General features: G+C 35.6%; 1 protein-coding gene across 1 annotated transcript in view; it reads left to right on the top strand.

Annotated features, from left to right (window-relative positions):
- The window catches only part of LOC131675320 (COP9 signalosome complex subunit 8), a 277597-nt gene that overhangs the window by 154585 nt on the left and 98411 nt on the right, over positions 1-24601 (top strand). The window contains exon 2 of the mRNA XM_058954258.1: positions 3696-3766. Within this exon, the coding sequence (XP_058810241.1) occupies positions 3696-3766 (71 nt within the window). The remainder of the gene's footprint in view (positions 1-3695; positions 3767-24601) is intronic.

Raw genomic sequence — 24601 nt, 5'->3', positions numbered from 1 at the left:
TGCGAGCAATAAAAAAGCCACAAAAATACATCCTCTCTCTGCTTTTTAATAATGAGAACAGAATCTCTAGAAAATTCCACTATTTAAGCGTGAGAATGATAAATATCAAAAATATAAATGGCACAATGAAATGACACAAAATATATGCAAGATTATGGCTCTTTTAAAAGCTTTTTCACAAAACATTATGGAATCAATAGTTTAAGAGTAAAATTAGTAATAGATGAAATATTTTTAAATATCAACCAAGAATATTTAACTAGATTACGAAAATACATACACATAGTAGCGCTAATTAGATTGTAAGTAGTTTTAATAGATCTTGTTATTATAATAAGTCTGAAAATATAATTAATTAAGTTTAAACAATCAAATGTAATTTTTAAGCAATTACGGCTTAAAATAATTATTGTGTACCAATTCATAACTTAAAAAAAACAGATTAATAATTAACACAAATAATACTGAAAGTTATTTAGTAATAAGTGATTATTCAATGGAAGCGCAATATTATACGAGTTGCAAGTGTTTGGAAAGATTGTTTGTCGTTTGTTAATCTATTAAATACGGTCCACGAAATTTTATAAATAATAAAAAAATAAAAAAAATAGCAATACTGTAATAGGAATTAAGAAAATTCATGCCTGAGTCGCCATCTCTTGAGGAGACTCTCATGTGGAAACATGATTTGCGGAGGACCGAAAAGGAAAGCGACCATTCTAGACCAATTAGAAAACGCGGCGATGGGAAACTCGCAGGCGAGGGTCGGAACTTGCCTATAATAACGGAGGTCTATTCCCTCCCTATGAGAAAAACGTGTAACGGTCCTATCTATGAGCTGTTTATTAAATGACTGCAACTAGTCTAACGTATTTATCTGTTAGTCAAAACAATACATTAAGCGGCGCTACCTCACTGTTTACGTGACTGTATACAAATAAGAGTCGAGTCAAAACAAATAGCGTGACGTCACAAATAATAGACATAGATATAATGAATCATAATATTGAGAAAAATATGTTAATTATAGATAATTTGAATATAACAAAGTATCAATTATATAGATTTTAACATACAGATTCACAATATCTTATTCAATCATAAATTTATAACGAATATCGATATGTAAAGTTAATTTATTTATTAACATATGAAATATTAGAAAAATATAAATAATTTATATGTAAAATGAACAAGCATAGAACATGAGTAAGAATTGGTTTCATTAATAACAGCTAAATAACAACTGTTATTAATAAATAAACAACTAATAATTTATTTAAACAATAAGCGATATATAGAACGAAAATATTAAGTTAATACTTGATAATGACAATTTTATGATTTAGAAATCTTAGATAATTAACCTAATAATCGCATATTAAGATTAAAAGAAAACCGTTACAAATATGAAAAATTAGTCATAATTCAAATGTTATTAATTAATTTAAATAATTAATTTTGGAAAATACTTCCAAAATTAATTAACTATAAAGTTATATGAAATTTTAATAATTTTCTATTGTAAATAATGTAATATCACGTTAATTAACTTTATTAGTTAATAACTTTTGACGACACTATTGGCGATAATTATATATTGTATAAAATCAACAAATAACTAGTTCTGTAAAATTTACATGTGTTAAAAACTTAATATTAATGGTTATTTACTTATAAATGAAGAAAAATCATTTCTCAAAATTCGCGAATGTCTCTCGAATTTTCGATGAAATCTCTCCTACAATAATAAGCGGGAAAATCTGTGTATAAATAGGCCCACCTTTGCACAGGCTAGATTCATTCACTTCTAGCCTTGCAAAGTGAGCGCATGAGTTTGAATAAACTTGGATCAACACCTAAGTTCTTTCTCTCATTGTGATTTACTAAGCAAGACTAACCTTTCCTTATAATTTGAGCTCAACTTATAGAACATCTCGCGCTATAAGAAACTTGGGCCGAATTATATCCTATCCAAGAAAGACTTTAGCTCTGCTTATGGGACAACTCGCACCATAAGAAACTAGGGCATTGTCTGACTTTCCTCGATATTTTATAATTACTTATATATATTTGATTTACTTAATTATTGTATTGGTTTCACTTAGCTATTTTCTTGAAATTAGAGTAAAATCATCGGAAACAAATTCTTACTCATTAGCTAAATTACGAGAGTTCGAATTAAATTTATTTATAAGTGATACGAACATCACAAACGTATCAGCCTCAAATGTGGGAGTACAGCCAGAAGTTCCTGGTAAGCAAGCAAGGTGTAAGAGTGGCGCGGCCGAAGGGTATATCCATATCACGTTTCCTACCAGAGAAACACTACAAGAGAAGCAAACCAAGTCTTCGCACCCGTGTTTGTGTATTAAGAAAATAAAACAAGTAAATTCATTCTTAAAGAAAAATTTTCCTGTCTCAATATACTTACTCTTTTTATTTTCGTGTGATAGGAGCTCTTCTGTCTACCGTTATGGTAACTAAGGCCCGTTAGGAAACCTAATAGTTGGTATTTTGTAATTTATTTACAAGCTCTGCCGACTCATCACCCTTTCCTTGTTAGGATCTCCCAATTTATTGCAAGCTCTGTCAACTCCTTCGTAACTTTGACTTAATAACTCCTAGCTATTTAAATCGACACTTTTATCGTCTCCGGTTTACGGTGCGCGAGCGCCAAACCAAAATAAAAAAAACGAAGAATAATTCGAGCAACGTCTTTCCCGAGATTACAGGGCATTTGAGAGCAAAAAAAAAGTGATCCTTCAATCTTTTCAAAAATTTAATAGAATAAATCAAAGAAATGTATTAATGGAATCAATTTACACTGTGGAAGGCTGTTGTGGGTATATTGAACTGTAAAAGCACACTTAACATTCTTGGTCTTTACGGTATTGCCAATTTAACAAATGGTTTTCCAAAAATCCACCTAAAGCCCTTTTCTTTTTATTTTTTCAAATTCATGTAAAGCATGGAAAAGTTTTTTTTTGTTCAAAAACGAATGGCCAATCTTTGAAGAGCATTTATTGAAGTTTGTTAAACTGAGCTTTAATTTTCTGTGCGATAATTGATTTTGCGATATCGATGACCAAAGACAAAACGATCCCTTTTCATTTAAACTCCGATGTCTCTGAAACAAGTTTTTGTATTGAGCTCAATAACTTTCCAAATTAAAGCTGAATGAATAAATTATTCAGTCCATATAATTACTTAGATCAAAAAATTTTTTTCCATTTCCGTGAACCAAACGAAAACCAAAAATTTTTTTCTCTCGATATTCATTAGGATTATGCAAATAAAGATCCCGAAACTAGAAACTTCACGCTTTAATTTGCTTTTTTTTAATTTTTGTTTAACCTTTACGTTTCGAAAAGGTTAAAAAAGTCGTATTCAAATAAAATACTATTCAAAATAATACATTTACCACAGCGACAACAAACGTGGCAGTCTTACGTCTGATAGAATTTTCTACCGGTAAAAGAAAGTTCTATAAACAGTAGATATACTACTTGGTAAGGTTAATTATATTAGTATTTATTTAATTCATTAAATGGCTTACAAGTCATCAAGTACCATTCACTATTTGAAAATAACGAATAGTACAGCCCTATATTTTATTAATTAATCATCCGCTAACAATTATTATTTAATGTTAATCTACTAAAATTAAATTTTCTTTAAATAATTTCTTACAGAGCACAGAAGGCATTATAACAACCCAGATGTATTCTCAAATGCTGGCCATATATTTACTACAGAATGAATTGTAAGTATAATATCACATAAACTATTTCCAACAATTCATACTACAAATGTCGCTTCCATTATTGAAATATTGAAAAGTAGAAAATAATTGTAGAAAATGTAAATAAAAACCTCCTTTCATGTAATTATAAAGATTGTTTAAACCCTCAATTAGTAATCGTAAATACTTAATGTTGAACAAGGATTTGTAAGCTTGTCCCTGGCGTCCCTAAGTTCCTAACATCTCACTATCTGCGCGCGATATCTTTAAGTCTGGTATCTATGTAATTGCGTTAGCGCATTGTTAATCCTAGTTTATATGATTTTTCCGAATTAGAGCTTCAAGAGCTAAGGATGGATGAGCTCCGTAACTGAGGGCAAGGAGTGGAAAGAAAGAGGAAGAGGACAGTTTTCGGCTTGATGGAGCATCAGTGGTAGCAGCAGGAGTGATATCGCTTGATTCTATTCGGAAAAACGTCGGTGGTAGAACTAGAACAACGATTTCTCAGCGCCGCGCGCTGATGCAGGACTCTGGGTTTTGGTTTGGTCTGGAAAGCCAGGTGGTCGACGGCTACTGCAGCAGTTTCGTCGGCGTTTGCTTCATCACCATCGACGTCCGAATCCACCAGAAGACAAGATGCGACAGTTCAAGTCCACCACCTCAGTGTCAGCTCTCTCTCTCGTTTTTCTCTCATTTCTCGCTTTCCGTTCGTCACCGGTGTGCGCATAACAACCGTGGTATCGCGGACTCGGGACGTCCTGGTGCCTCGCGGTTAGCAAGATTACAACTGTTCAGTAACCTTTGATTGTCTAAATTTGTCGGAGAGACTTACCACTGCTTGCCGTACTGCAATGCGGATTTAAGGTGGTCGATGAGGTGGTTTGTGATTCAGAACTGTCCCACGTGAATATACTACATCGTGCAGCAAGGAAATTTGCAGGCGAGGGTCGGAACTCGCTAATCGACCCCTGCTTGAGTTTGCTCGGGCAAGCATTGCTTGTGTGTGAAATACATCGAAACAAGGTTGTTCGCGCGGTGATGGCTGAATTGAAGAAAGGAACGGTTAAAAGGATATTGAACCCGGCGAGGCTGCGTTAATACTCACGCGGCTCGAGTCGGCACAGCGTCGTAAGATAACAGGTGCGCGTAATGGGAGGCGCCCAGTCAGGTGTAGCTGGTGCTAAAGTGAAGGAGTTTTCGAATAGTTTGTTGCGTCGCTATCAACAACTAGGAACGGCCGATAACAATAATAATCAATTTTTAAAGACAGTAAGATGGTAGAAAGAAGCAAAAGGGTAAATTGCTGGAGCCCGTCAGGAAAGAGAAAAATCACACGGTTTTGATCATAAAATCCGATGTAGTAGATAATAGATCTGATAGAGCGCAGGATAAGCGCGTGACTAAGGTATCACTGCGATGATCTCGGACAAATGATTGGGAAGCGAGTTGTTCGATCAAGGACAGGTGGCGCGTAGTCGAGGCTTCCAGCTGCTCTTGGAGAAACGATTAGAGAGGGAGATGTCCGATCGAGCGCAGGTGGAGCGCATGGCTACTACATCGCCACAATGGTCCCTGCAACTCTCGGACAGCCAAGAACGAAAAAATATAGATGCGCGAGAAGGAATGGTGGTGAACGATCCGGTGAGCCATGCGAAGGTGGCAGAAATATCTTCCGTTTTAGTGGTGGAGAGAACCGAGGCAAGCTCGGGTAATCAGTCTGCGAGCCAAGACGAAGACGATAACTCGGCTCAGGTAGTGGTAATAGAGAATATATTTCTTCTGATAGTTAATATAAATGAGAAGAACTACCTGGTGATGTTGGATTTGGGTGTGCAGATTATGATGATGCGCGGTGGCATAGTGCGCTGATGCCAAGCCAAACATCGAGTGGCGAGATTGGCGGCCCAAGGGCTTGAGAAAGTGGATCCCTTTTGCGAGTAATGCAGATAGGCCGAACCATGTGTTCGCCGAGTACGCAGGGCTTGCGAGCTAAGGGACACTCAGCATGAGCAGTTGTTGGCGTTGGAAGAGTAATGTCCGAGTCCGGAGGCGCCCCAGCCGTGACGAGAAATCAAGTACATAATAAGTGTCGGTGATATGAGATCGATTGAAACGCCTTTGCGGCGGATGTCACCACCGATCCTTAAGTTTACGCAGGAGAAGATAATATAATGTGTAATAATAATGTGTAAGTATAATGATAATGTGGCGCACGGGTATAATTAGGCCGTCGGATAGTCAGTGAATTAACGCATCAGTGATCGTGAAAAAGGCAAACGCGATGTATCGATTTTGTTCAGACTTCCACCCAGTAAACAAAGTAACAAAGATCGATGCATTCCCGATGCCCAGTCGTGATTTAATTTTGGATCGACTGCACTGCGATATATTTTTGTCAAAGATTGTTCTCAGGTCGGCGTTTTGGTAAATTCCCTTGGACAAAAGAAGCAAGCAGTACACTGCGTTTGCGATTCCCGGGTTAAGTCTGTGGGATTTCGAGAATATAATATGGAGAATACTATTGAGACTAGTAAATGCGCCCGCAACATTCATGCATTTCATGGATACGCTGTTTGGATCGGAGTTCCCGCAGAATGTATTTTGATATATGAATGATTTATTGGTAGTGAGCGAGAATTTCCGAGAACCTCATGCTGTGGTTAGAGAAAATATTGCGGCAGTTAGTGGAGATAAACCTACGAGAAAGCAACCTTGAAAAATCAGAAAATCATGGACTACATGGCGCCCCGAATTATAGAGCAGCTTCGAAGATTTTCAGGCATCGTAGGATGGTACGCTTGATTTATTGAAAGTGAGAGCGCTATTAAGGTACCGCTCTCAAAAACTGACAAGGAAGGACCAACCACGTATTTAGTGCGAAGAACAGCAGGAGGCCTTTGAACGATTAAAAAAAGTATTCACTGAAGCCCCCGTGTTGGTGAAACCGGACTTCGAACGATCGTTCTACTTGCATTCTGACGGATCATCGTACGCGGTGGGAGCATTTCTAGTGCAGATATTCGAGGACGGAGAACATCCGATTTACGATGCGAGCCGAATATTAAACGCGCATGAGAGACGGCACGGTAAGCAATGTATGTTTCAAGCCACATCGTGGGGGGCGTCTAGGTGGCTTAAAACATACATAGGGAATTGTTCATGCGCGCGCACGCACTGCGCATGCATCGGGATGGTCAGAGAGTGGGTGGTGCCTCCCACTAACCCCGCGGAGTGGTTCCTTAACGTAGTCGCGACTCCCAAAGCTCATCCCTCCTATTAGTAAATAATAAAATAATAAATTTTATTATATAGACTGTCAAGGTAGATTCCTCCTATAAAGGTTGTAAAAGCAGCACGCTGTAGAAGTTGGTAGGGCACTTGGTAAGCTATATGGTGGCTAGGCGCGTACACTGAATAACGTGGATGCTACTTTCTCTCTCATTCTCTATCTCTCCCGATCTCCTTTGATAGTAGGGCGCTCAGTAAGCATATGCTAGCTAGGTACAGGCCTTCGGAGAGGGAGTATCGTTTCTAGCTTGCGGTGCGCTGGCTAAGCTATATGTTGGCTTGATCTTGGTGTGGTGGGCCCTTAGAGAGGGGGAAGCGTCTCTAGCTTGCTAAGCTATATTTTGGCTAGATACGTTTCCAACAGTGTAGATGTTTCTCTCTCTCTCTCTCTCTCTCCTTCAACAGGCTATAGTAGTATAGTAGAGGGAATTTGCGTACACCGTATAGCGTGGATGTTATTCTCTCTCTCTTTCTCTCTCTCTTTCTCTCTCTCTCTATCTATCTATCTAAGCAAGCGCTATAGTAGTCTCATTCGATTTCGGGAACCTTTCAACCTCGTAATTAATTTTATTCGAATATTAATTAGTAGAACTCATAGCATTTTTATTTAATTATTAATTTATTGTTCAGTTATACATTGAACAGTCTGTCTATAACTTTTATTTTCAGTAGTCGATGTCGCTATTTCGAAATATTTAAATGAATTTTTATGTGTATTCCTATCAACTTCATCGATACCTTCGAGTTCACTTCGTAGTGATGACAGATCATAGCGCGTTAACTAGACTACTAAGTAAACAAGATCTAACAGGTCAACTTGAGCGATGAGTGCTGGATTTCCAACAACTCGACTGCGAAATCGTGCATAGGAAACGTGCTCTGGATATACTCTTGCGCGAGTTTGAGACGGATATAGACTCTTGGTGCCTGTAAAGGCTTCAAGAAGTCCGCGACCAGCCGAAGAAATACGTCAACTGGAAAGTTGAGGACAATATATTATATCGATATATGACAGATCATCTGCTCAATCCAGTCACAAACCGCAAAGAGTTCTGACGGTTGGTTGTTCTGCCCGAGTATAGAGAAAGGGTTTTGTGATACACCCACGTGAGCTGTCGCACAGTGGGGCCAAAGTGGATAAAAATCTCCATCAGCCATATACTGCGATAAATTTCTACCAGTTCTTTTTTAAATTGTTCAGGGTAACCTACTCTAACAGTAAGCCTGCAACCAGAACCTAAAATAACTTATTTCCTGCGAGATTCTACGTACAAAATTCAAACCACAAAAGTTGACCTTTAATCATTTGCTAAACAATAAGTTAACAAACCCTATATCCATAAACAAACAAACCCACCAACCCCAAACATGTGTAATGGTCTCGTCCGATTTGTCCCTTTGCCTACTGCAAAATAGCAACCCGTCTTGCACTACAAAATCAAAGAAAAGCGGTAATTAAGCGAAGGCGCTCTTCTCACATATATGTAAATGTGTTAGAGCAATTCAGCGAAAACAAGACCATATAAGGAGCGTGAATGAGTTATCAATAAATAAAAAATTTATAATTTATTTAAACAATTAAAATTGCGTTGTTAGATAGTGATTCGATTGTATATATCTGTAAAATTAATGATAATGATTGTCACTAATTTGCTAATACTTATGTAAGAATTTTCCTTAAATTTATTGTAAATTTGGTGTTATTTGATTATCAAATTATATTACTTATAACTCTAAAAGGCGATTTTTCCTCGAGAAACGATTTATGTTATAAAAAACTGTTATTTCACACTTAATTTTTTAAATCATCAAATTTCAATTTCGATTGAGCCATTTTGTGACAAACCATGTACAAAGTTTATATCAATTTCAAAAATAGCGTTGTAGGGGTTACCAAGCGTAGAAAGGAGCCAATTTCGCAAGTATAAATTCGCTTGTCGCTGCGGCAAGAGGATTCACTATCCTACCTTGCTTAACAGCACGAGCATTGATTTGAAATAAAGACTCAATAATTTCCTGAGACTAATTTCATTATTCAGTGGTTAGCCTGCTAATTCCTTTTCTTACGATACCTAAGCGCTCAACTCGTAAGACTATCTCTCTTATGAGAAAAATGTAGCCTTAGATATCTCCTCTCTGTAAATTCATTAATTGCTAAGAAATTGGATTAAGTGTTTGTTGCGGCGCTGTCGGGCTTCTCCCCGATAGATGCGACTATACTCAATCGTATTTCAAAACGATTCATCGAAACAGTAAATATTGTATTTGCTATTCGATGAATTTAGAGATTTCATTTCTTATAAATATATGCGTGTCAACTTCTTGCTACTCTCGGAAACGCGATTACAAATAGAAAGAGTCCGAACTATTTGTTTGATAACGCGAGATAGACTCAAATGTTACACATGTAAACCCCAAATCTTCAAATCCCCCACCTTTAAACCACAATCCCACTACCCTTAACCCACAAACCTCAAACTCACAAACCTTAAACCTATAAACCTCAATTTAACATTCTTTTGGCTCAAAATTCTTAATGATTCAACAGAAAAGTATAAAAACTTTAAATTGCAAGCTTGTAAACTCTAGTCCCTTATACCTTAATCATAGTAACCATAAACCCAACACGTACGAACCTCATACCCACAAACCTCATACCCACATACCTCGAACCTATGAACTTCAATTCAACATTTATTAAAATTCTTAATAATTCAATAGAAAAATATAAAAACTTCAAATTTCAAACTTGTAAATTTTAATCCTTCAACCCTCAAACATATAAATCACAAAACCTCAACACTCTTAATCCTCAAACCTCAAACCCACAAACCTGAAAGCCTATAAACTTCAATACAATATTCTTTTGGCTTAAAATTCTTAATATTTTAACAGAAAAAACATAAAAACATTAAACTACACTCCTGGTAAAATGTAATCCCTTAAACTTCAATCACGTAAACCACAAGCACAACATACTTAAACCTCAATCGTATTGTTATATCGCGACAACGTAGCCGTGACGTGCAGTTTTAGAGTATGTATGATCATTCATTTATTAATAATTATTATAGTAACAGGAACTTACCTGGGTTATTATTTCGAGTTAAATTGGCTGCTTATCTCTATCTGGATGAAGCATATATGTGAGGTCGGTCGGTAATGATGCACGAACACTCGATTTAAGTAATTATTTATTTATTCAAGAACAGAAATGATTTCTCAAAAATAACAATAGATAAAATGTACGTTATTCGGCCGTCGCGCTTCGCGAATCAGCTCGTAAGAACTTTAACAATTTTTAATGCTATTGAGTAGTCGCGCGTCGCGAATCAACTGCCGAAAAGTCGAGTCTCTGTTTGGACATTGACTTTTCGGCCCGTATTAATGTGTTGAGTAATCAGAAAATCAAAATGTCGGGCGCCCCAAATTTTCGGACTACTCATCTTTTAATTTCGCTGAGTTTGTATTTCGTAAAAATGCCGTGTTACGTCTCGTGCATAAACTACGAATAGCGAATGTGCGAAACGTACCAATATGATACAAGTGGCTGGTTGAGGCTCACAAGTAATGAGTAATATATGATATATGGATAGAAATGAATGTGGTTTATTATTTTGTTGTACTTACAGTCTCTGGAGTACTTTCAGTATTGTAGATCTCGGTATTTGGTTAGGTTGAATAATGAAGTTGCACGTTCTCACTTTTAATGGATCGCGTATTTATTAAGATCAAATAGTATAGTTTGACAAGTAGTAATTGAATAGTTAGCCAAATTGTCGAACAGGCTTGCACGTGACTGTAGCGTCGATACGTAAAGTTTATTCGTCAATTGTCGAACTGACGTGTACGGAGTAACAATAATGACTGCCCGACTCTTTACGGGTGGTTCGTCTTATATACATGAATTTGTGCTTAATTAATCGCTGATGTTTCTGTGTAGTTGGGTAATTTTCCTTTCGAGTTCAATGTGCGTTGTGTAATGCTGAGTATGGTCTTTGTGTTTTGCTGCCGTATAGTTTTCCGGTGGACGTGTACATAGTTTTGATTTTACGAAATTCGGAGTTGCACTTTTTAGAGAGTGTAAATGAATAAAGATACGTCTTGAGACGTAACAGCCGTTCGTCGTTTATACATTATTTCGTTTTTAATCGATTGCTGATGAAATCAAAATGAAGAAATATTTACGTCTCAGGACGTAACACATATAAACCTCAATTTAACATTTTTTAGGCTCGAAACTTTTTACTGCTTCAACAAAAAAGTATAAAAACTATTAACTCTTCGCTTGTAAATTTTAATCCTTAGATGCTTTATAGTTATAAAGTATACTGTAAAAAAGTTGCAGTTGGAAATTCAATACTTTGTATTGAAACTTTTTTTCAATACAGTATTGAAAATTCATTACAAAATATCGAAAATTCAATACAAAGTATTGAAAATTCGGTATATAAGTTAAAATTATTTTCTGTTTGTAAATATTTTAATTCGCTACTATAACATTTGTAACTCAATTACGGTCAACAATTATCATTAAATTTACTTTAAAAATAATAAAATTCTAAAGAGGATAATTTTTACAGACGACAAATTTTAGTTTGTATTGAAATTTTAATACTTGGTACCATACCTTACAAAACTAAAACTCATACTTAAGCTTTAATTTTGTAAATGTTATTGCCTTAACTTCATTAGTTTCAGTTTTACTTTCACTTACTTACATTACCACATGAAGGTTGAAGTCCGGTCATTTTAACATGCGTTTTTTTTGTTTTTAAGTCAAATGCTGGAGTTTTGTATTATACATTGTATCATTCAAAAAAATTTTATTTATTTTAAGAACTGTTTTGCTTCTTCAGTAAGAGCTATTGTCTTGTGTTTTGTTATACATCTAAGTGAGGACATTAAAGGATCTGATGTAATAACCATATAATGCGTTACATCTACGTTAGTTTTCGACCTCTGATACATTCTGCTTGTTGGCTTAGAGCTTTTCTAAAGACTTTGTGACTTGCTTCCTGTGCTTCTTCTGAAAACCAATCAATAGGTGCTAGAAACTGTCTCATGATATCACAACCGTGTATTAATACTTTATGTACGGAAGGTGGCATCTGGTATTATAGATATAACGTAATGCATAATTTGGCCGTTTCTATGCAGTAAGTTTTAAATTTCTTAATGTTCATTTCCTTTTGTTGAGAAATTATCTGTAAAACTATATATAATTGTTTTATTAACTTTTCATTAATTCCCGTATGTTTCGAAACGATATGTCCATCTTTAAAAAATGCACGGGTCACATTTCCTGTGTTTGTTGCCTCTTCACCTTGTTTTACTACATCAACTGTTAAATTTAAATCTTGTCTCAATAACTACTGAACTTGAATCTCCTTATTTTTACCACTTACAGTTCCTTTTTGAAATTTAAAATTATAAGACAAGTGCAAAACATATTCCATAAAACGTATTCAGCTATGCAAAATTGGGAATCCAAATTTATAATGTTGTTGCTTGCAAGGAAGTTTTTGTACATATGAAATCTCATTTATGAATTTTGGACCAACCATACAAATATCGCAGCATCTTGAAGCTTTCTGTCCTGTGAAAATATAACATATTTTACCGTCTATCATTGTGCATTTAAAATCAAATTTAACATGAAATGACATACCATTAAAATGAAGAATATAAGTTTCTACTTTCATTAACTCTTCGAAATAATATTCGTAGTTTTTGGTAACAACATCATCAGTTTCTTTTGTGAATTTAAAATTTATTGGACGACAATATGAAACTGAAGATGATTTATTGTTAGTCCATAAAATATCATCTTCAGTTTTTAATTATAGTGGAACAAATGTTGTTATAAATACTGGTACATCCGAGTCACCTATACTCTTATTTTCACAAGTAGATTCGCTTTCATTATTAGTATCATTTTCTGATGGATTGTGCCAGGCTTGTCTAGTTGTTTGTTGGCCAGAAAAACCATCCATTTCCCACTTAGCTAAAAATAAAATAGCTTTACACGTTGAATTCCTTAATACTTTTTCTTCTAGGGTTGACAATATTCTTTGCAATGTATGGTCTAATAAAGAAAATATATCAACTTCCAAACCATTACTATCACTAAGAATGTATTCTGGATAGCAGTTTCCTTTAGCTTCTGTAATTTTGTTGTACTTTGGATAAACTTGGTTATCATAAATCCGTTTAACCCTTTGAAGCACAGTGTCCATCCTGATGGACACATGGATTTATTGCTTCTTTTGCCATTTTAGAACAACATTATGGATTTCAACAGGGTCTTTTGCATTCTTTCAGTTCATTAATAGTTCAAAAACATAATTTTGCAGTTGAAATCAATATATTGGGTTATTTTTTAATATTTTTAAATGAACAAAGAAGAAAAAAATTGAATTTTTGGGGAGAAATTCATTATTGACGCGAATAATGAGAGTATCCCTTTCAAATTTGGTATACAAAGGTTTTTGGGGTCGCTGAATAATAATTTGACATCAGAGTTCAAAAATTGTGTATCCAAGATGGCGGATCTAAAATGGCGGGCAAGAAGATTTCCTATATTGATACTAATACTCTAAAATTCATATCTAAAGGGTTTTAGGGATCGCAGATAACGATTCTGATATCAGGTTTCCGAAATAATGCTTCAAAATGGCGGATAGGTATATTTTTATATTGGCTTGAATACTCTCAAACTCATATCTCAAGTGCCTCAATCTCAGTGATAATCAATATCATACTAGTTTTCTGAAATTCTGCAGCCAAGATGGCCAAAGGATATGATTGATGTACATGCTTATTTGCATGACTTGAAAGTATAATATCTCAGAATAGTGGATACTTCTTTCACTCATTCTCGGCATTACCCGGAGCTTACGACGAGGACGTGATGAGTTCAAGCTCCATTTACGTTTTTTTTTTGTATTTTTCATATTTTATATTTTTTTTTGTATTTTTTATATTTTATATATTTTTTTTATTTTTTATATTTTATATTATTTTTTATTTTTTATATATTATTTTCTGCATTTTTTATGTTTCATTTTCAGGGTTTTTATTTCCTCTTTTCCTCCATTCTTCCTGTAGGAGGATCCCCTTTGCCTTATCAATAAATTTGTACTGTAATATTGTTACTGAGTATTCTTTGAAATTAGACATAAAAACATGTTCTTCATACAACCAGAGCAACAAAACTCATTACTGTCTATATGTGATGTTTTTGAAAACAATTTCTTTCCGGTAAAAGACACAGAGGAACATTACATTATCTCTTGTAGAACAGTGGTTACATCTTTTATATGTATCTGAGACTTGTGGCATGTGAGCAGCATTAGAAAGTCTCTTTTCATCAGGTACTTTGATTTTTGCATGGCTTGGAGTATTTGGTGCCGTTCTTTTCCTACCTTTTGGAGTTGGGATCTTATGTACCACCAATTGTTCTACCAATCTCATTCGGAATTTTTTCAATGACAAAAGTGGTTTGATTTGTTTTTCCTTGTAAAAAATGAATCCGTTACATATGCAGAGATCGATGAAGTGCCAAAAAATTCTAAACCACCATTTTTTGGACTTACGATCAATCTGGTAAGTAGATATTGCACGATCCGCATAGTCGACATATCCCATGTGTGTGTTATAGTCTGAACACAAGACAGGACTGTTGACAGGAGTTAGAGTACCATCTTTTTGCCTCCGATTCACAACAGTTACTTCGGTAGGGTCGTGAAAATTGGATAAAAAGTATACTGGTTTTTTATCCATCCACTTTATCCATGTGAGTCCTGATGTCGAGGTCTTGTATTCGTACTCTCCAATAACCATTTTTTTATCAGACTTATCACTTTTGGGGAGATTCGCGCGATTAGATCGTACTGTGCCACATGCAAGGATGTTATCCTGTTTTAGAGATATTAGAAGCTCTACTCCTGTGAAAAAATTATCAAAATACACCTGGTGATTATGACCAACAAGGTCACGTGTAAGATCACGAACCACACGTGCTCCTAATTGTTTTTCAGGACTATCTGTTTTGCCTGTGTAGATCTGAAATTGACAAACAAATCCCGATTCATCTGCTCGGGTCCAAACTTTGTAACCACGTTTAGTTGGCTTGGCTGGCATATATTGTTTCATGCTACTCCTCCCCTTGAACTTGATCATTGATTCATCAATAGCTTGGTGATGGCTTGGTTTCCAGCATTCTCTGAATGTTTCAGAAAGAGTGTCGAGAAGAGGTCTTAGATTATACAATTTATCGTATTCTGGATCTCCTTTTGCTGGTTCTTTTGAATTATCATTGATATGCAAATGAGACAAAAAAAATCCAAAGCGATTCACAGTCATCAGTGAAGAAATATATGAATCATGGAATTGAGGGCTATTAGACCAATAATCCCGATACGAAGGTAACTTCTTGTAACCCATATGGATATTGATCGCTATGAAAATTTTCAACTCATCTTTGGTGATAAGATCTCCTTTTGACTTCTTTTGAGAAATAAACAAATTTGTTTGCTCTACAATAACATCTAATAGAGACTCAGGGAACAAACAAAGAAATATATCCTTTGGAGAAGACGCGGAGTCAGGGATGATGGGTCCGTGACTCCTACTGAAAGGTAAATCAGTCTTTGGAATACTCGTCGATCTCCAAATTTCAGTTTTATTTGAATCTGTAGTGGTTGTTTCGTCGTCAATTTCTTCTTCGTGTGCCTCATCTTCGAGAAGATTGTTGATTGAAGGGGCAACATGATCTACTCTGCGATCCAATACCTCATCTTCATTCTTCTTCTCCCCATGGTTACAAAATAAATCTCTTCTAAATTTGTTGATATAGAAAATATGAAAATTGAAGAGTACTACGTAAAAATTGATTCCTAATTGGCGGGAAAAAATGCCCGTAAAACAAGAATATTATGAACACAAATATACAAAACGCCTATTTGCTCTTCAACTAATATAGTGAATCCACTCCGGTCTTTTAGTCAATGAGTGTCAACAAATATATGGATGACTCCAGAAGCAAAGAGCCGATCTTTATTTATTTTTCGTAGGTCGGGGGTTAAGGTCCTTTTGGCGATTTGTATGAGCACCAAACACTTTGTATTGAATGTACTCTCCATGGGTCTGAGGGCCATATATACGAGGTGTGTTCAAAAAGTAACGAGAATTTTTAAATTTCGCGGGTTTGGAGAGTCCGCTTGTATAAAATTTTTTTTTATTATGTTGGTACACATGCCCCTGAAGTACGATAAAATTTTCAGCAATATTCATTGCTTACTTTTTAAGTGGCAGCCGCTAACGTTAGACGTGTTTTTCGAGCTCGGCGATTTTCGTTTGTGAAAAAAAATGGATCAAAGAATTTGTATTAAATTTTGCGTAAAAAATGAAATAAAGTGTAGTAAAGTTTGTCAAATGTTAACAAAGGCATATAGTGAGTCTGCTATGAGTAAAGCAAGGATTTATGAGTGGTATAAGCGTTTCCAAGATGGCCACGAAAACGTTGAAGATGACGAACGACCCGGACGCCCAAGCACATCAACAACCGATGAAAACGTGAAAAAAGTGAAAGAAATGGTTATGAACGATCCCCGAATCACAATCAGAGAAGTCGCTGATGATGTTGGCATATCAGTTGGCTCATGCCATCAAATTTTTTCGAATGTTTTGGGTATGAAACGTGTGGCAGCAAAATTCGTTCCAAAATTGTTGAATTTCGAACAAAAACAGCGGCGAATGGAAGTTGCTCAGGAGTCGCTAAATGAAGTCAATAACGATGCAGAACTACTAAAACGTGTTATAACAAGTGACGAAACATGGGTTTACGGATATGATGTCGAAACTAAGGCTCAATCGTCCCAGTGGAGGCATTCTGGATCGCCAAGACCGAAAAAGGCTCGATAAGTACGGTCGAATGTGAAGGTTATGCTCACTGTGTTCTTCGATTTTAATGGCATAGTGCATTATGAATTCTTGCCACAATGTCAAACAATCAATAAGCAGTACTACCTACAAGTTCAACGTCATTTGCGTGAAGCAATCCGAAAAAAACGCCCGGATTTGTGGCAAAACAATTCATGGCTTTTGCACCACGATAATGCGCCTGCTCACACTTCATTGCTTGTTCGTGAATTTTTGGCCAAAAACGAAACTGTAACGATGCCTCAGCCTCCATATTCGCCAGATATGGCTCCATGTGACTTTTTTCTATTTCCAAAAATAAAGAGAACATTAAAAGGCCGTCGTTTTACAAGCATAGATGACATTAAAAGCGAATCGCTGAAAGAGCTAAAAGCTATTACAAAGATCGAGTTTCAAAAGTGTTTCGAGGATTGGAAAAAGCGTTGGCATAAGTGTATTGTATCCGAAGGGGACTACTTTGAAGGCGACAACATTAATGTAGATGAAAAAATAAATATTTTTTTCATAAAACGAAAATTCTCGTTATTTTTTGAACACACCTCGTATATATATATTTTGTTTTTGTTGAGAGATTCATTCACCTAATCAGAAAACAAAATATTAGAATATTTGAAACAGAATACTAAATTATATTATCAGATTTGTTATCAGCACGACCGAAAACCCTTAGAAATTACGTTTCATGAAAATGAAGTCCCTAAAAATGAAATTTGATATCCGAATTTTTGGATCCGCCATTTTGGATATATTATTTCGGAAATCTGATATCAGATTCGTTATCAGCGAGCCCTAAAAGCCTTTACATTGAATTTTGAAGTATTCAGGCCAATATAGAAAATAAATGCCTGTCCGCCATTTTGAATTCGCCATTTTAGATACATCATTTAGGAAACCTGATATCAGATTCGTTATCAGTGTCCCCTAAAACTCATTAGTTATGAATTTTAAAGTTTTCAAGCGAATATAGAAAAAAATCTATGTCCGCCATTCTGAATCCGCTATCTTAGATGCAAAATTCGAACAATCTAATGTCAGATTCATGATCAGCGACCTCAAAAACCCCTATATATAAATTTTCATCTAAATATCCTGGAGAGAAAAATGTATGCTTTAAAGGGTTAATATGAAATCTTAATTTATCGCAGTTACTTTTAGATAAACCTACATTTACAAACATAGCTACAAAATTATTGTACTTTTTGATTTTCTTGTAATTTGAGAGCCTCTAGAAGTTCATCTTTATCATGATTGACAGCAAGCTCTGAACAACGTCTTTTTTTCGTCCTGGAACATCCTTCTTCAAAAGAAGTATGTGGTCTACCTTTTCGAACATCACTAGGTTGAGATGATGTATTAATGTTGATATTATGTGATGTTGTATTAGTAGATGTCGAAGACTAATAATCAGAAAAATCCACAACAATATCCTTTTCTAAAAAACTATTTTATTTTGATATAAAACGATATTTGTTTCGAGCAACACTAGACTAATTTGAGTTAAATTGTAGTAGTATAGCAATGTATATTTCAGCTCACCTGCGGGCGGTCCGTAACCCTTTGGTCCCCTGGCTTAACCCTTTCATGTTAATAATAATTATTATTGTTAATAATTATTATTGTTAATAATTATTATTGTTAATAATTATTATTAAGAATATTCGTGGGGGTCCCTGGTTTAACCCTTTGGTTCCCTGGCCTCACCCTTCCATATTAATTATTATTAATGTTGCAACGATTGCCGAAAATCGTTTGACTCGCGCGAGGTTAACGAGCGGCTAAATGTAAGTAGCCGCGCTCGGTTCGCGAGAGAGAGAGCGCGTAAGGGGCATTGACCGGGAGGGGAGGTAGCAACGGGCAGTATGACTGTGCTACTCAGTCCGTCAGTGCGCCTAACCTCCATACGTTTTCCGAGCCGCCCTGAGTTTCCGTGATTCCTGGTGACTTTGCGGAAGTGCGTGCGTGCGGTGTGCTTGCAGCAGCCGCAGCAACAGTAGCAGCAACAACAGTAGCATCAGCAGCAGTAGCAGCAACAATAACAACAGCAACAGCAGCGATATCAACAGCGATAGATTCGGTGGTGCAGTTAAGCAGCGAAGCGGCAGTTTTATTCGCTAGTCGGATACGGTTGGCCACCGTATCCACGTCGTCATCCATCAATCTTTGCGGTAGGTGCACCTTCTTCCCCTTTTAATTGTTGTAACGATTTGCGTGCGAATTCGCGCAGCGAGCGCGAGGTATTTATTGTTGCGAGCGAGCAAGTAGTTCGCGATAATCGCGGTTTTCTTTCTCTCTCTCTCGATTAGCGTGTTGTCATTCACGCGTGCGTGCGGAAGTCTCTCGGCATTCCCTCCGTGTAATTTATTTTACTGAATAAATTATTCCGTGGTTTCATTTAAACGAGTTTCCGTTATTGTGTTTAATCCTTTGTCCGGAGGTCGCGCCTAGCTTTGTTTACATTTCGTTCGAATTCGCCGGTAGCGTAGCAGGGAGCTCGCTAACATAGGTAGAGGCGAACCGACGACTTGAGTTCCAGCGGCGGCCGCGCGAGCGCTACTAGCAAGAGCGACAGCGCCGCCAAGTGGCGAGTTGGGGGAACCCAACTCGTAATATCGAAGAGACTCTGCGCAGGCGCACTCCGAGGCAAGGTAGGTTGATGCGCATATCGCGCATAGATAACAAGGCTTCGTCTAGTTGAAATACGGGCACTTTTAGGAGATTATCAGCTAAACGACAGCCTGTTACAATGTTAATAATTGTTTATAATTTTTTGAGGAAGGTTCCTAGGGTTTCTAGTCTCTACGCACCCTATGCTTATTGCTTTCTGTCTAATTTAATTAAATGTATTTTAAAAAAGTTATAAATATATTATTGACAATTTATTTGCTACATTGAAAATGAAGTGCTTTTTTTTCAATACATTAAAAAAATCAATTGAAAATGAAACGAATAGAAAATAGCGACGATTGAAAAAAATGAAGAGGCAGACCGGAGAATACAACCGGAGTCCTCTGGGTTGGCAGGCTAGCGCTCTACCACTACAGCCAATGCCACGTGTACCTTAGAAGATGCATATTATGCATATTAGCTACACGCGCATACATTTGGTATAGACCCCGAGCGTGCGGAGGAGGGAAGCGCATGCTGTCTATAGTTCTAACTTGAGAATGCGATGCTATAGTAGTAAATGCGTGCCCTCTCTCTCCCTCTCTCTAGCTCTAACTCAGCGTGGACCACAGCGCGCGGAGGAGGGAAGCGCATGAGCAGCTATGTTTACTACCTACCCTCTTATCTTAAGTTGACTATGTCTCTCATAAATGTAGATCACAGCTGGTTTGAGGGTGATCAAGTTTCTCCACTACTTTCAGAAAGAGAGAAAGATAGAGCTACTATGCTTACTACCTACCCTCTTATCTTATGTTGTCTATGACTATCACAAATGTAGATCAGATACGGTTTAAGGATGATCAAATAAACTCATTAGCGCGGATGCGCGACCATTTGCGTTTAATGCGTTTATTGCGGTTGACCATAAAGTCTCCGGCGTGTCGTTCGAGATTTATGAAGTTTTTTAGAAAGTGGTAAACTTTCTAGCCCACACGTGGAGAAAAAAGGGCACACCACATGTACCTACTCAAAGAATGTCTGCGTTTGTCTGTAGCGTTACGTATATTGTAGAAAAAAATTGTACCTGATAATAGTGCGAGCGCTCGGTAGAATTTTCGATGGTCAGTCTTGAAGGAAACTTCAAGCTGTTCACAGTGAAGTGGTGTTCTTTTATTACTTAAACATTTTAGAAAGTTTTTATATATTTTTTATAAATTTATTTCATAAAAAGTAAAATGGGTAACATTATTAGAGCGTTTCAATTTTTAGAAAATGTAAGCACAGTTTTTTAAATAATTTAAAAAGAATTTAAATAAATTTTAGAATTTTTTTAATAATAATGTTATTACTCAATTTCAGCTTACTAATCCTACCGTACAGACCGTAACAAGAGAGCCGTTATATCGGCTTTTAATTGTAATATTAATAACTGTAAGTATTTTTCTCATTATATATATATATATAATACATATATATGTTTATTTATTTATTATCAATTATGTTTCAGTTACAAAGATTTGTACCCAAGAACAGTCCTCAAGCTCTACAAATACAACAAATACAGGCGATTGTTCAACAAGTAAGTATTATTATTGATTTTTATAAAATTATATCAATTTATATCTTTATTAATATTTAACTGTCTTTTTTTCAGTGGATCAAGGAATCCATTGCAGCCAGAATAATGGCGCAACAAGTCGTATATGAAATTGACAATATTATCAATGATCGCCTGAAAGCGAAGTTAGAGCAGCGTAAACTTGCAGACGTGATGAGGAGGCATCAAGAATCCGTTCGATTGGAGCGAAAACGGAAAGCAGACTTAGCCAAAGCAGAGTAAGATGAACTTGCTGCGAAAGTTAAGCAAAAGCTTTCCAACATAAATAAGACAGCTGGACCATCAACAACCTCCATCATGGTGAATCAGGATAATGAACCATCTTCGATGATGTTAACATCATCATCAGCGTCGGTAACATTATCGTCATCGTTGTCATCATCAGCAACGTCATCGTCATCATCTACAACAACATCCACATGTTGTCAAAGAGAAGAAGCACAAGTCGATATGCCACTCGATTTGACTGCTACTGTAAGTACTTAAATTATAGAAATAAGTAAATGATTAATAAGTATAAATTAAAAATAATAATTAAATTTTTTTTTTACAGAGAAATATTCCGACGGTGAAGAATATCGAGTATGTTCGACGAGAACTTATATTGATTCCGGCTCAACCAACAGTGAGGAAACCTACTCGCCCCTTGAAGGTCGTCGGATCAAAAAAATTAAAACAATAATATTAAAAAAGAAAAAAAAACTGTAAAATTTGTAAAATTTATAAAAAAAAACTAATAAAATAAACTAAAAAAAATAAATAATGCGTTAATTTACTTTTGCGAGAACACGTGCGATGTATATAGTACGTAGCATACAGTGAGAGCCCTATAAAGCTTGCGTGTAGCTATAGTTAGCTTGGAGAGGAAATGGAGAACAGAAGTTTACTGCTATACTAAAAATGTCAACTCAAACGAAGAAGAAAGTGAGAGAAAACATGCGTTTACTACTATAGCAGCGCATCCCCAAGCTAGAACTATAGACAGCATGCATACTATGGTTCACGCTGAGCCAGAGCTAGAGAGAGAGAGTTACACATACTGTTATGATTAGGTATTGAGAAAAGACATATATTTAAAATTAAATGCTTTTATTCATAAAATTTAACAGGATGTATAGTATGTTATACATTTTAATTTGTTTAGCTTATATTTAATTGTATTAATTACATTTTATTTAGAGAATATATTAACTATATTAAACTAATTTCTTTACATCGCCGCTGATAGGATTATGAGGTTTGTCGGGAAAGTATCGGGCCTACGTTTATAACTTCGCGCCATAGTGTTTGAGCGACCTCTACCGGACAGAAACGTTAAAAGTAAAGCCTCACGAATCTATTGGTTACTTACTGACACCTGCCGAACGTATAGTTCATGCGCAGTGTGTCTTTGTTTACAGTGCCTTAATACTCAAATAAAAAAACTAATGTCATCTTACTTTATAATTCTAAGTTGCAAATTTCGTTCAATTTCAAATTCAAATTCATGTATATGTTGTTCATTACTATAGAGCTAAAAAATATAAGTTTACTAATTTCGTTTCAGACTTGACCCTATTGAAAACCAAATGTACATGATCTTTTAATTTTATTGCTATTTACTTATTTTTATTTCAATTTTCACTAAAATAAGTTATCAAGTATATTCGGATATGCATTTTTAAAAAAGATGAAAGTTTTTAAAAAACTCAAAAACAAAAAAAATGTGGATTATGATCAATTTTCAAATTTATTCTTTATTTTTTATTTAGCTAAAAGCACAATTAAACATCATTGACATTTTGTATAGGTAAAAGATATTATCTGAACTTATTAGAGGTCTATATACTTATATATTGTGTTCAATGGGTATGGTTGAGATTTGGAATTTTTGATTTTCAAATTTATCAGTTTCAGATTTTTTACTTTAGGATTTGGAATTTAAGAAAGTCAAGCATACGAGAATCAAGTTTACAATTTTTTTGTTAAACCATTAAATGGTTTTTCCGAGTTTGAGGATTTGGGATATTGGGTTTATGGTTTTAATGATTTGGTTTATAGAATTAAAGATTACAAGGTTTATAGTTTTTATGCTTTTTTATTGAATTATTAAAAAGGTTGAGCCTAAGAATGTTAAATTGAAGTTTATAGGTTTGAGGTTTGAGGGTTTTGGAGTTGTGATTTTGTTGTTTATGTGATTGTTATTTAAGGGGCTACAGCTAACAAGCTTTGAGTTTAAAGTTTTTATGCTGTTATGTCGCGACTCCGTAGCCGTGACATGTATTTGTTTAATATGAGTAAAATTTATTTTATCACGGTATGATTATGATATAATATGTATAATGGCAGGACTTACCTGGGATATATATATATTGTTGAAGATGTTGATAAATTATTATCTTACTCCTTGTTCCTTTATATTATTTTCTTCTTAAATTGGTTTCTTTATTATTGAGAATATTTCGTATGGAAATTATAGAAATGAACTTGATACACTTTATTTAATAATATTTAATAACACTTTATTTAATAATTGGATTTCACTCAATGAGTGGCAGAGTCAACTGGTACAGTAGAATTGTCGCGAGTCGCGAATCAACTGGCTATAAAATTGTGACGCTGTTTTATATATTGGCTTACTGACTTACATTTAGTTGTCGAGTAATCAAGTTGATGTTTCAATTTCTCAATTGAGTTTTCTGCTGAATTTGATTTATTAATGTTTGCGTTTCGTAAAAAAAAAAGAAGGTGAAATACATTTTGTGCTTATTTTGCTACTTTCAATTCGCATGATTGCCGTTGATCTCAAAATGATTTAATTTTACGTCTCAGGACGTAACAATGCTTTTCTGTCGAAACATTAAGAATTTTGAGTCTAATGAATTTTGAATTGAGGTTTGTGAATTTGAAGTTTGTGGATCAAGGGTGGTGGGATTGCGGTTTAAAGGTGGGAGGTTTGTAGATTTGGGGCTTACATGTTTGGGGTTGGTGGGTTTGTTTGTTTATGGATATAGGGTTTGTTAACTTATTGTTTAGCAAATGATTAAAGGTGAACTTTTATGGTTTGAGTTTTGTACGTAGAATCTCGCAGGAAATAAGTTATTTTAGGTTCTGGTCGCAGGCTTACTGTTAGAGTAGGTTACCCTGAACAATTTAAAAAAGAACTGGTAGAAATTTATCGCAGTATATGGCTGATGGAGATTTTTATCCACTTTGGCCCCACTGTGCGACAGCTCACGTGGGTGTATCACAAAACCCTTTCTCTATACTCGGGCAGAACAACCAACCGTCAGAACTCTTTGCGGTTTGTGACTGGATTGAGCAGATGATCTGTCATATATCGATATAATATATTGTCCTCAACTTTCCAGTTGACGTATTTCTTCGGCTGGTCGCGGACTTCTTGAAGCCTTTACAGGCAC

The sequence above is a fragment of the Phymastichus coffea genome, unplaced genomic scaffold, assembly GCF_024137745.1.
Source record: "Phymastichus coffea isolate CEN01 unplaced genomic scaffold, Cenicafe_Pcof_1.1 PCOF00001, whole genome shotgun sequence".
NCBI lineage: Eukaryota > Metazoa > Arthropoda > Insecta > Hymenoptera > Eulophidae > Phymastichus > Phymastichus coffea.
Note: the sequence above shows the minus strand (reverse complement) of the source record. Positions and strands in the feature narration are given on the sequence as shown.